This window comes from Gallus gallus, chromosome 11, assembly GCF_016699485.2.
Source record: "Gallus gallus isolate bGalGal1 chromosome 11, bGalGal1.mat.broiler.GRCg7b, whole genome shotgun sequence".
In the NCBI taxonomy this organism is placed as follows: Eukaryota; Metazoa; Chordata; class Aves; order Galliformes; family Phasianidae; genus Gallus; species Gallus gallus.
In genome coordinates this window covers 4,407,411-4,419,868 of record NC_052542.1, presented here as the reverse complement: position 1 = coordinate 4,419,868, position 12,458 = coordinate 4,407,411, and the positions used below count along the sequence as shown (strand labels likewise).

General features: G+C 38.6%; 1 protein-coding gene across 2 annotated transcripts in view; it reads left to right on the top strand.

Moving 5' to 3' along the window:
- Positions 1–12,458, top strand: part of FTO (FTO, alpha-ketoglutarate dependent dioxygenase) — a 222,448-nt gene that overhangs the window by 98,242 nt on the left and 111,748 nt on the right. Inside the window, exon 9 of one of the 2 annotated variants that reach the window (XM_040707054.2) lies at positions 7,296–9,504. Coding sequence (XP_040562988.2) covers positions 7,296–7,317 — 22 coding nt within the window. The 3' untranslated portion in view covers positions 7,318–9,504. 2 annotated transcript variants of the gene reach the window in all.

Sequence of the window (12,458 nt, the reverse complement as noted above, 5' to 3'; positions counted from 1 at the left end):
TAATTACGTAAAAAATGATTGAGTAGTAAATATTTTCTTCCAAATGCACAGCTTCCTGTAAGACCAGGAGATGTCCTGTGCTTGCAGTGAAATACAGTTTTTAGTCAAACTTCTCTTTCCAACTTGCTTAATCAAAATCAGCTCTATTTGGTATGATTTTTGACCTATGCTAGACTTAGCAATTAGAAGAGTTGTGTATTTTTGTTTCTAATATCTAATTTAGGAGAGCTCCTGAAATTTGAGATTGACTTTAAGAAGTCAGTTTAGATATTGGTTCTGGTACTTGACTGGGTTTTCTATTCCCAATAATTGTGTTCTATAGACTTCTTAGAATAATAGAAAGCTTTGAATGGGAAGGGACCTTAAAGATTAAAAGCTTTTGTTAAAAACATCAAAGATTACTGGAATAGAATCAGAAATTAGATGCTATAATTTATACATTTGCTTTCTTATGGGTATATGTTTTTTAATTTGTATACTAATCAGTTAAGATCTCAGAGTCAAAAAGAGCTCAGTAAGGTGAATCTCTATAATATTGTTCATACTATAATGTAGATTTTGTTTCCTTTTTAAGGAAATCAAGGGAATTTTATTGTTTGTGGGCTCATTTGATTTGCCTTGGTTTTCTGTTTGGGTTGTTGGTTTTTTTTGTTTGTTTTTTGCCTACTGCCACCATACTCAATAATGCAACTGGTTTTGACTACAGTGGAAATGGAGAAAATTGCTTAAGGCTTTTCCATGGGATTCATGCATTCTTCTTGTGAACCAGAGTAAAAGCTTACTAGAGATAGCAAAAGCCTAAGCTTTTCATGTCGTAATGAGTGGAATATCTTTTTAGGTTTGTTTAGTTTAATAATAATTTCCCAATATATTAAGTCATCAGGAGTCATAGCAATCAAGAGTCATTTAAAAGCAATGTGGTTACAGTGTTTCTGGCCTCTGCTTTTACAGTTCCCAATTTAATCAGCGGTTGGAGCCAGCGGTGCGGTTGTATCCGCAGCCTTGTCTGACAGAGAAATGCCAAAGCTCTTGGGTGGGGGCAGGAAAAGACTTAGGAGCAGACAAAGTGCAGGCCTCCTTGAGACTAAACACCTGAAAGAAAATTTCAAGAGCACAGTGCCTTGAAAGTTCTGAAAGTGTCCTTTGAGTATTAAATATCCATAATCCTTTTTCTTTCCATTTGATGTTTCCCATCCCATTGACCTATCTGAGTCTCATCCATATGATCTGCATGAACAGGCTGTTACAATACACCTCCCTTGGCTTCATCAAAGCTCCAGCAAGATGTCTGGAATTGAGGCACTGGCTGTGGTAGCCATCAAGCAGCAGTGGTGAAAGTTATAAAACGTCCGCCGTGGTGCTGGCAGGGCTGCCCATGTTTTAGAGATCAGCCTATTGTGTACTTTGGAATTACATGAGAAAAATGTGCTTGGACAGGAAATAATTAGCACTTGTCAAAGGGCAGGCAATAGGTTACAGTATTTTACTTTCAACAGGCTATCAGGGGATCAGCTAGATTAGATAATAGAATTTTTTTTCCTCTGGAAGTTAAATACAGATGACTCTAATTACTTTACATTGTGCATTAGAGAGCACATTATGAACACTACAACTCCAAGAAATTTAGGTCAACGAAGGGAGGGCAGCTGGCAAAATCTTTACCCATGCTTGGACTTAGTAGTTAGGTAGGCATTCTGTTCTGTCGTATGTTTTATTTGTCACTGGTGCCTCAAGATTTAAAAAAAATAAAAAGAAAAATTCTGGAAACTGTTAGTTCAAACTGACTGAATCTTGATATATTTATACTTTTTTTAGAGGAAAAATGTCATCTTAGCTGTTTTGGTATGTCAGTGTCTGCTGAGATAAAGCACATCCTTGCATCACTTGCTTTTAAGTCATACCGGTGTTTCTGCATGTTACCCAATTGCAAATACTCTGAGCTCCTATTTCAGCATGTAGCCCAATCTGCCCAGTCGCACACCAAGCCTTACAGCCTGCCCTTTCATACGCTATTTACTTGAAGATGCCGTTGGTACCTTAGATAACTGCGCAGATCTTCCAAGGATTCGAGCTGTTCAGTGCTGAGTGGCAGTGATCCCAAATACTTCAGGTAGGACTCCAGTGGATGTTCTCTAAGTGTTAATAGAAATGGTCCAGAGTTCCTAAAACCTTGGATTTGTTTGTGCTGCGTGATAGTGCCTGATGGACAGGTTGTTATAGCTGTAAAGAGCTGCTCAGCCCTTTGAACTGACCCCTTCCCGACCTCGGCTGGAAGAGTTTCCCCCTCGGCACACCGAGTGCGGGGAGCCCAGCTCTACTGTAACGAACAGGGGGTCAGAGAGCAGCTGTGGGTTTGGGGCAAGCCATGCAAACGTGCCTAGGCTTTTTTTTCACTGTATGATAATGAAAATTGTTACCAAATTATATGGAAGTTTAACAGCAATAGTGGGAAAGAGAGGGTGGAGTCTGATGCATTGGGTTTGATAAATGAAGTGTGAAGTTACCCATCTGGCTCTAGACAGCCCTCTTTTACTCTACGAAAGGGAAACATTTAAAAATAACCATGGTACATCTAGAATCAATGACCCATACAGAGAGCTGGAATAGATCAAGATTTAATGGTGACTGTGGAAGAAATTATCATTTGAAAAGTGAGACAAAGGATGAAAAAGTACAGTTCAATATCTGCACCTGATTCGTTTTCAGAAAAGATCTTAATATTTTTAGTCAGCTAATGATGCTATTGACTATTTTTTCTATTTTACCTTTTCACTGGATCCAGAAAAGTTGTTGTTATCCTAAAGAAACAGTTTGGCCAGAAAATATTTTTAAAAAAAGCGCTTGGATTTCTGGAGAGAATATTTCACTTTTCCGTGTCAGTGAACGCCCAGCAGAACTGGGCAGCGTGGTTTCATAAAAATTCTCTCATTTCTCCTCTTAAAGGAACTTGTATCGAGTTATAATAATATTGCCTTAAATGCTTGGGTGTCATATTCTGCTTAATTATTAGTTGTTTGGTTTTTTTTTTTTTGCTCTATTTTTTTTAATGAATACATTTACTATGAAACTAGTTCGTCATCAAGCAATCAACAATAGATGAAATCAGAGAATGTTTAACTACACTGAAAGTATTAACTCATAGGGAAAAAAGCAGTGAAACAGTTTTTAAAGTAAGTCTCTTGAAGTCTTTTACATGCAAGAAATGATTACTCTGAAATGGTTTTAGAGGCAGGCTGCTGTCCATTATGCTGTTTCATTGAGTGAAATTTGCATCACATCTCTAAAGGGAAATTCAGCCAGCTAAGGGAAAGTGTAAAGCTTTGGATAAAGATCTAATGAGAGGGGAAGTTTGATAATAAAATAAAATTATTTACCATGGTAATATTTTCATAGTTGTACCCGTTAGATTCTGGAATCTTAGTAGAGTTCTCTCTAAGCCATCACATAATAACAAGTTGATATAGTGAAAACATAATAAATATTCAGTAAATAATTTGGACCAAAATAAACACAAAATTCTCCTGGTTCATGAGATAGACAGCAGGGAAGTGTTAATTGATTATTTCCTGTAAGAATCAATAGCTTAAATCCTTGGCTCATTGAAATGGCACAATGAACAAAATCTATTTTATGAGGTCATTGCTACAACATATGGTAGATCAGATCTCTGCGTATTTTAAGAGTTGTTACATTCTTCCATCTTTTCATAGCCCTTCAAAAAAGAACTTCTTACTCATGATAGATGGTATGAACTTCTGGTTTGCAGTCAAACCCCATCTCTAGTTCCTTACTGTTTCCTGGTCACCACAGTTGCTTTTCTCCAACCCTCTAGAAGTAAGTAGGTTACACCATTCTTTTACATAACACTATAAAGGTACATATTTTTTCTAGATAGATTAAGTGCTTGTCCTACTACTGAGATAGTGTTACCTCTCAGCAGTGATACCTGGATTACCACATAGATATTTTATATGTGAATTTATTACAACATTACAACATTTATTACAATTTATTCTATTCATGTTTGTGTCAGTGCATAGTGTGAGAACTGAGTCCTAGCCTGCAGTAGTCTTGTTGGATCCAAAGCAGAAAAAAGAGTGTGAGAGTAGAATCCTAATCAAATAGTGTGCACGTTAAGCAGAACACAAACAGGAAGATTTTGGTATATTTTGTTGTTTTCTGTTTTGAAGAAAAAGTTATTGTTTTTCTTGTGCCTTATCTCTTTCATGCATAGGAAGGTAAATGAGGTAAATCTTGCTCTTCACTCCAGCAGGAGAAAGTGTTGGATTACTTACAACTGCTTTGCGTTGTTTACATCTTTTGTGATTGCTGCGAGTAATCTTAGAACAACAGATTTCTTTTCCCGTTGGGGAAATCCAGTGTCCGTGTTTCTGACATCAGTAGGGATCTCCACACACAAAGCTGTGTGAACTCCAGTGGGATTTCTGTCATAGCCGTCCTCTCCAGACAGCACGTGTGTCAGCTGGATTGGATGCTCAGTGCGTTAGCAACAAGCATAACAATTAGCAACAAACTAAGACAATTTTTGAGTTCTCCTTTATGAAATTATGGGGGATGGGATGGAGGAACACAACAGAAGATTTGGATTTGTTTGATATTTTGTTTGTGTGCTCTTTAAAAGAAGAAAAACTATTCAGCACACATTTTGAAAGTGAACACGTGATTTAGATGCTGCTGATGAGTATTGTGTTACTCAACAAGAAGCTTTGAGGCAGACTGAAAAACAGCCTTGGAGCTTTTAAATGAGTGTAGGAAACACAAACTTCAATGAAGTGGTCAGGTCTCCTGCTGTAGCCATGCTCAGACATTAGCTGCCCTGGCTGCCCTCTGACTTTCCTCCAGTTGCCTATTACCAGATTGCTTTGCTTCGTGTGCCCCTCCCTGCCCTCTGCTCATTTTCACCTGTTTTGTACTAGGAGTCTTTGAAGTAACTCAGCTTGGCATCAGTAGGCATGAGTGCTTCACAGAGCAGTGGAAATACTGCTTGATTAAACGTTGCTTTTGAGCAACCACTCTTATTTTCTTTAAAACTTTTTTGACCCTTTACCCTTGAAAAAACTTTATTTACAGGCTTGGGTATTTACAGAGAATTCTACATCTTGTGGTGTCATTATACACATAGCAGATAACGGTGTGAAAATGCTCTTTGATACAAGGCTTGAAGCAAGTGATACTATAGGATGGTCCAGTAAGAATGTCACAGAAGTTCAGCTCTGCGTGTGTCAGGTTCTTCTATTATGCCACATTGTGAAGGATTGTTTGCACTGAGGGTTATGTTACCACTTTAGTTTTATAATGTTCCATTTCTGAAAACCATGAAGAGATGCATCATCCCATACCTGAATAACTACAGGTTATTTTTGACGTATTGCTCTTTGGATTTCATGCTTTTCTATTTGATATGTTGGAAAGATTTTTCAAGTGACGCTTCCAAAACTGAGAGATGGCATAAATTTAGTCTTTGTTTATAGTACAATTAAAGTTTCCCAAACTAAAAGCAATAAATAATTTTCCCACTCTACCAAAGCGTAATTGGTTATTTTTATGTTTTAATAGTTGGGCTAACTTTTCGGAAGGTTTGGATTTATTTCACCTGGACAGGCCTTTTAAGTCAGCATGGGTGACATTTTCTTATTTATTTAAGCTTTTGTGCTCGTGGTACAAGAAAGATAGTTAGTGTTTTTCCAGCAGTTTGACAATGATTTGCTGACTACCACTGGGAGATCTGAATGCTGGAGATGGAGATTATTGCATTTCCAGACTGCAGGATACTGGGGAGTGAATAGATCACAGAGGTGACAAATTTATAATCTGTGGAGACAAAGTGTTAGCCACATCATCAGGCAGTTGAACCACAAACTAGTGTTAGCACCAGCTGTCATCATTCCTGTAAGAGAGGACTGTGTGCCAGAGGCAGGGGAAAAGAGAGAGGCAGGGAGAATCCTGAGCATTGTGCTGTGCTTCATGGCTGCCCACTCTAGCTAAAGGTATGATGTTGCAAAGAGAATGAAGAATTCTCATAGATGTATTTTGCTTTATCTGCTGAGGTTTCTTCTGCACTGCACTTAGTATGCCCCGCACACATTTCGCAAACTTTGTAAAAGTCAAAACTCTGTCTAAAAATACACATTTAAAATTAAATGAGTCTAAAGATGGAATTCTCCCTTACATTAAAAAAAAAAAAAAAAAGACATTCAATTGGGACTTTATTTTTTTAAAAAATTGTCACCATTTAATTTAGTTTTATGATGGATAAAGCTAAATGATTTTGGTGAAATAACCCGTATACGTTACCAATGCAAAAAAAAACAGAGGATGACAAAGACTAGACCTAGCCAATTGACATGCTTTTGTCATTGCATGAGACGTGAGCAGATGCTTACATTAGTTCATGACTTCAGTCCTAAATGCTGTCAACCCTGTGTTATTAAAGTTTTTCCACATATATAGAACTTGATGGCTGCAGGGATTGGTAATGAAATACAAAGCCTTTTGTTTTCAGGTCAATGGTTCAAATGTGGTTCAGGTAGATAGTGCCAACAATTATTCCCATTGGATATCTGTTTGATGGCCTATGTAAAATGCATTGGTTCTCCAATCCTTGTAGGCAGGTGTGTATATCACGTAAAGCAACTGTTACAGCTGACACTAATTGGTACCCTTGCTGGCGTTCTGAGAGCAGCCAAAAATTAAATGGATGTAGAAACTGAGCAAGATGCTGTCAGTGCTCTAAGCTGCCTAGAGCATGGCTGTGAGGTAGCAAGAAGCCAATGGATATCAAGACTGACTGAAAGCAGAAAGAGGGCGTTGGTCTGTTGAATTGCTCTGTATTTTGACTTGCACTGAAAGTTATGGCAACATAGATACACAGATAATCATATGCTGGTTAGAGAACACTGGTAAACCACTGGGCAATGCCAACATGGATAAGAGGGAAGTGGAATCTGGGGGTGGGATGGAGGTGTAACTTGTCAGAGAAATTAAGAATAACTGGAAAATAGAATTATTGCTTATTTTGACTTCTAATGAGCTCTTTCTGACGTTCTGACAGTTTGTTCTGGCTATAATATTTTACTATTTATTTTGATTGAATTTTCAATTCTATATGTATAGTTGTTGGGGAATTCCTAAAATATAAACTATGATGATGTTTAAAATAGCTAACAAAGGAATTTAGCATTTTTTCCTCTTAAGATGTTCTGTAGAATCAGATCTTAGGGACCTGTTACACAGCATGTGTTGTTTTCATATTGTCTTGTTTTTGTGAATGACAGCAGCCCCAAATGGGATGTGTAAGCAACAGGAGCAGAAGAAAATCCTACTGTAGATTACTGAAAAATAGGAGTAGTTTAGCCAACTAAGAAGACTTACAGAGGTATGTAACACCCCAGATTGTAATTCATAACCCTTAATTAGATTTCCATATCATCATATACTAGAGATTATTCAGCCTGGGTGGGCGATGCAGCAGGTGGAACTCATAGGTAAGAAGTAGGTTGAAGTAACATGGCTAAACATCAAAAATATAATTCAAAATTGAGATAAATGAACCAAAAAGATAGCATGAGTTGTATCCAGAGGATTAACTGAGAAGCACAGACTTTCCAAATGCAGAGTTTGTGGGGGAGACTGGAAAAGGCTGTCAAGTATTGAAGTGAAAGCAGTAATACTGGGAGGAAAGAGAGAGTTAAGAAAATTAAGATCTGCAAATAAGAGCTTGTTCCACTGTTTCTACAAAAGTAAGCTGAATGGTTCCATCAGATATGCTGGTTGATCTGCTGAAATTAGATTCAGCTCCAAATTATGGTGGTGAGGGTGTTTGTACAACTTTATTATACCGTGGTCTTTTACTTTTTGCCAGTTGAGCAAGTCAACATTTTCTCATTTTTATTTTCTGTTGAAAATTATCAGTCAAATAAGTTCTGACAAGGTTCCCTGGCCTATCAAAAACCAAAACGTGGTTTAACCCAGCAAGTGGCTCAGCACCACACAGTATTTGCACACTGCCCCCCTTCCCAGTCAGATCGGGGAGAGAATATAAGAAAAACAAAAGTAGAACTCATTGGTTGAGATAAAAGTATTTACTAAGATAGAGAAAAGGAAAACTGTTATGACTATATATGTACACATTTATATATGTGTGTGTGTATATATATATATATACAAATGTATGTAACAAGTGATGCACAAGTAATTGCTTTCCACCCCTTGACTGATGCCCTGCTAGCCCCTCAAGCAGGGGAAGAGAGCACGATGAACTCACACACCCTTCAGAACTCCTCCTGCTTGATGTCATATCTTATGGAATATCCCTTTGGCTGGTTTAAGTCAGCTGTCCTAATTCTGTTCCCACCCAGCTCCTTGGGCCCTTTGCTGTGAATGGCCTTGGCTCTATGCAACACTGCTTAGCAGGTGACTATAAACATAGGTGGTGTTATCAACATGTGGTTCTTTCTCCTGGAACCAAAACATAGCATCGTACCAGACACTCTGAAGAAAACAGTTCCATCCCAGCTAAAGCTAAGGCAATGAGAACTATGGAAGCAGTATTGATCTTAACTGAGTCTACACAAACTCATAACATACGAGAGTTATTTTGATCAGCCAGGTATCGTCATTGCAGTAGATATTATTCCTGTTTGGATCTGAAAATAAATGTTTGGTTATCTAAAGGGAATTCCTATTATTACAAATTCACAATTTACAATCTGGAACTTTCAAATATTAGATTTTAAAATTTGCCATTTCTGCAAATCTTCCTGTCAATGCGTTGATTTTTTGAGTAAATAAGTTGGTAAATCCTGTACAATATTTGAAATCTTTTCCTATAAAATCGATGCAGTTAGTCATTATTTTGCAGTATCTTCTCAGTTTGCTCTCCTAGTAATATTACCAAGCTTTCTGTAAGCTGAATAAAGTTCTTTTTTTCTGTTCATTGAGCCCCAAACAATATTTTAGTTTAATTTTAGCAGTAGGGCATCTAGTAGCAGTGATGATACTGTAGGGCATGCTGTATTTAATAAGGCCAACATTTGGTCTTTCTGACTTCTGAAAAATCTGATTGGAATTACTTTCAACCTTTTGGTGAAGGTGGATTTGAAAATGCCTTTTGGAAATGAGACGTAATTGATGTATCCGTTCATTGGCTGTACAGCATGTTTATTTTAAGACATAATTTACCTACATATGGCCTAATTATCTTACGTTAGACCATCCTGAAAATACTTAGGTATCTGGCCTTCTGTTTATCCTTGGAGATGTGTACCAATCCTAAACCCAGATCTGTGGTTGGGGTGGGCAGGAAGTTGGAGGAGAGGCGGAAGAGGATTTGAGAGGTGTGAGGGTGTCATGCTGGAGAAGGCTTTTAACTGTTTTGCTTGCCTGTAGGTGACACTGTTGCATCATTTATCTGTACATTTTCACATATCTTGTCCAGGGACAAAAAAAAAAAAAAAAGTTTCATTAAAATAATTTGAGAGACAATCAGATAAATGCAGTACACTAATGATTCCTTAAGCCTTAGTTAAAGCGTAGAGTCCTAGATACAGCTAGATTAATGGCATGTTCTTCTTCCCAAAGATGGCAGCAGCTCATAATGTTAGTTCTGATTAACTAGCTCACTAGCATTGCTTCTTCAGCACGGTATCCCCTTGACAGGCAAGTTGCTAAAAGGATTGCTCTGCATGTTTCTGAAGACTAATGTAATAAACCAGGATGATAATACGCTGTTGGAAAAAATATCTTAATTTGCTGCTAAGTTATGGCAATATAAAGTTAAAATGTTTTTCTTCACTCGAGTCATTTAAATTAATAATGTGTGCCATTAAGCCAAATCTCACAGAGGATTTTTTCTTCTTTGCTATTAAGTATGCTGGCTGCGGAGAAGATGAAATATTCTGTGAGGCTCGAGCAATCTTCTGTCTCTGAGCTACGGTGTGCCTGCTGCCAGATGTTCAGGTGCTGCTGCTGCTGCTTTGACATGTATATCTCTTCCAGGCAAAAACCAATATATACATCAGCCCAGGTGCGAGGTGGCCTTGCCAGGAAACCTGCTTCCTCCTAGCTGTGACACTCGTCCACTCCCCGTCAGAATGTGTACCTTAGGAGGGGATTGTAATTAACCCCTGGAATGCGTGGGTTTTGCTGAAGTGATGTGCGCAGTAATGATATTGTTAGGTTCCTTAATTTCCAGTTTCACCATCAATTATGCCATGTGTTTCATCCAGTTGGTGCTACCCTCCCAGTGTTAATTATAACCTACAAGACTGTTACAGTTAATTTTATGGCAAGCATATTGTCTCTTCAAGGCTCCGCGGCAGCTCATAAATTATCTTGAAGGTAAAATGTAACTTGGGGAACTAGTTATGAAAATTCCATCCATCTCGCTTAGGAGGTGCAGCTGCTACTGTCAGCTGCCTTGCCGCCGCGTTGTGAAGGAATTACGGTGGGTCAGGCCTGGCGGCTCGGCCCGGGCTGTCACGGCACGGGAAGGCTGTCCTGGCCTGTCAGACAGGGGCCTTCTGCCAGTCCCTGGTGGCTGCGCTCTGCAGGCAGCGAGAGGCAGGCAGGGCAGGTGGATGGTCCCCAAGCTGTCTCTATTCATTACTTTACAGAAACTTGCTTCAGGTAGGCAGGTACGGAGACCTTGCCACCGTTGTCATAATGTTAGGCATCATCTGCAAAGTGCAAGATAGATAACTCTATGAACAACTCGCTGTTCTGCTGGGCTGTGGCAGCCGGGAAGGGTGATTAGCGCCGGAGCCACACATGAAATAGCTCGCTGGTTTGTAAAATGACTGCGGGTTTAATTGTAGCAGCCGCCTGCTTTTGGAAGAGCACATCTGCTTGCTTTTATTTCACACTCACCGTGTGATGAGGTGCAATTCCACTGCGAAGCAATTTGTGTTAGAGCTTCACATCAAGTAAATTAGCGTGGTTCTGCAGTGGAATTATGACATCTGTGTGTGTGTCCTGTTTTTTGCTGAAGGAATTGCAAACACAGATTTTTCTATTTAAAAAAAAAAAAAGGCATCTGAGTACTCAGAAAAATGAACTGAGCATTCAGTGCTACTTAAATTTTCATATTAAACTTGTATTATTTCTGTAATGCCTTATTCTTCTCGTTATAGCAATTGTATAAGGCTACCGTAAAATATAATGCCTCGTTCTGCTATCTCTTCCTTTAATATTTAGTATTTCAATAGCTCTAAATGCTGTCAAGCTTTCTGTTTCTTTTTTTTTTTTTTAAGAATGAAACCTCAGTACAAATCAAATTTCCTGTGGAGCTTTTTCCCTTCCACTCTTTTACCTTTCAAGAGGACTTCTGTGTTTACAGTGCTGTTTCCTAACCTCATTTACAGCTGGGAGGGCACATGAGAAGGAGCACTGAAAGCTGACACTGAGCACATTTCCATAGGCAACCGCTGTGCAGATGTGAATGTACAGACCATTGTGAATGGGTAGATGTTGGGAATTCAATTGAGGAGAAAACGATCCAACACAGTAATGAAAACCAGCAAGGATAATACATCTAAATATATTTTATTCATTTGTTTTGACAGTCTTCATTCAGTTTAATTATTAGTACTTCATTTTAATTATTGGTCTTTTTGCAGTGATGCTTTGTAAATTGTCTTTTATACATTTGCAAAGTGGGAGAAAAAGGCTGATTAAGGAGTGCATATTAGTGCACTTCTAATGTGTGTTCATTGTTGCTTTCCCCTTGAAATTTACTGTAAATGTGTCTTGTAATGTCTTTTAGACATTCTTTTCCCTGAGGCATCTCTGCATTTCAGTGTCAGCAGAGAAGAAGCTCAGAAGTTTCAACTGACCAGAATGCTGTGTGTGTTTGTTTAGCTTACATGGAGGAAAGCTGTGCATTAGGCACAGCCGTGGGCAAAGTGAAGTGTAAAGTCCAGATCACCTCAAGAGCAGACCCAGAGGCATTGCTCCTCAGAGGTCAGGCTCCTTCTAGGCTTCATTCACTCCTCTCCTCCCGTGGAAGAAGTAGGGGGGAAAAAAGGATAACTGCTGCTAACATATACCCTTTAGTGTTGATGCACATGGTAATCTACGTCATTACCTCCTACGCTGCAGGATGCCAGTTCCTTTACAAAGGTTATCCATCAGTTTGCCAAAGCACTCCCTCCTTTGTGGGCTGTTATGCGCTACAGCTGGGAAGTATCTGCTATAATACAATTCTCACTAATTTTTTTTACAAATTTGCTGAGGTAGAGGAGGTTGGGGACAGAGAAGTAATCTGAGAATTGAATGTCTTTCTGAAGGGATAATGAGACTGCTGAACATCTGAGAGTGCAGTGTTTGTTTATTTTGTACAATACTGTATGAAAGTGTTTTGATTATCATCATCGTAGTCTCCTCTTAGGTTAATTTTACATCATCACAACATCGCTAAGTCTAAGAGAATTGCTTCTGAT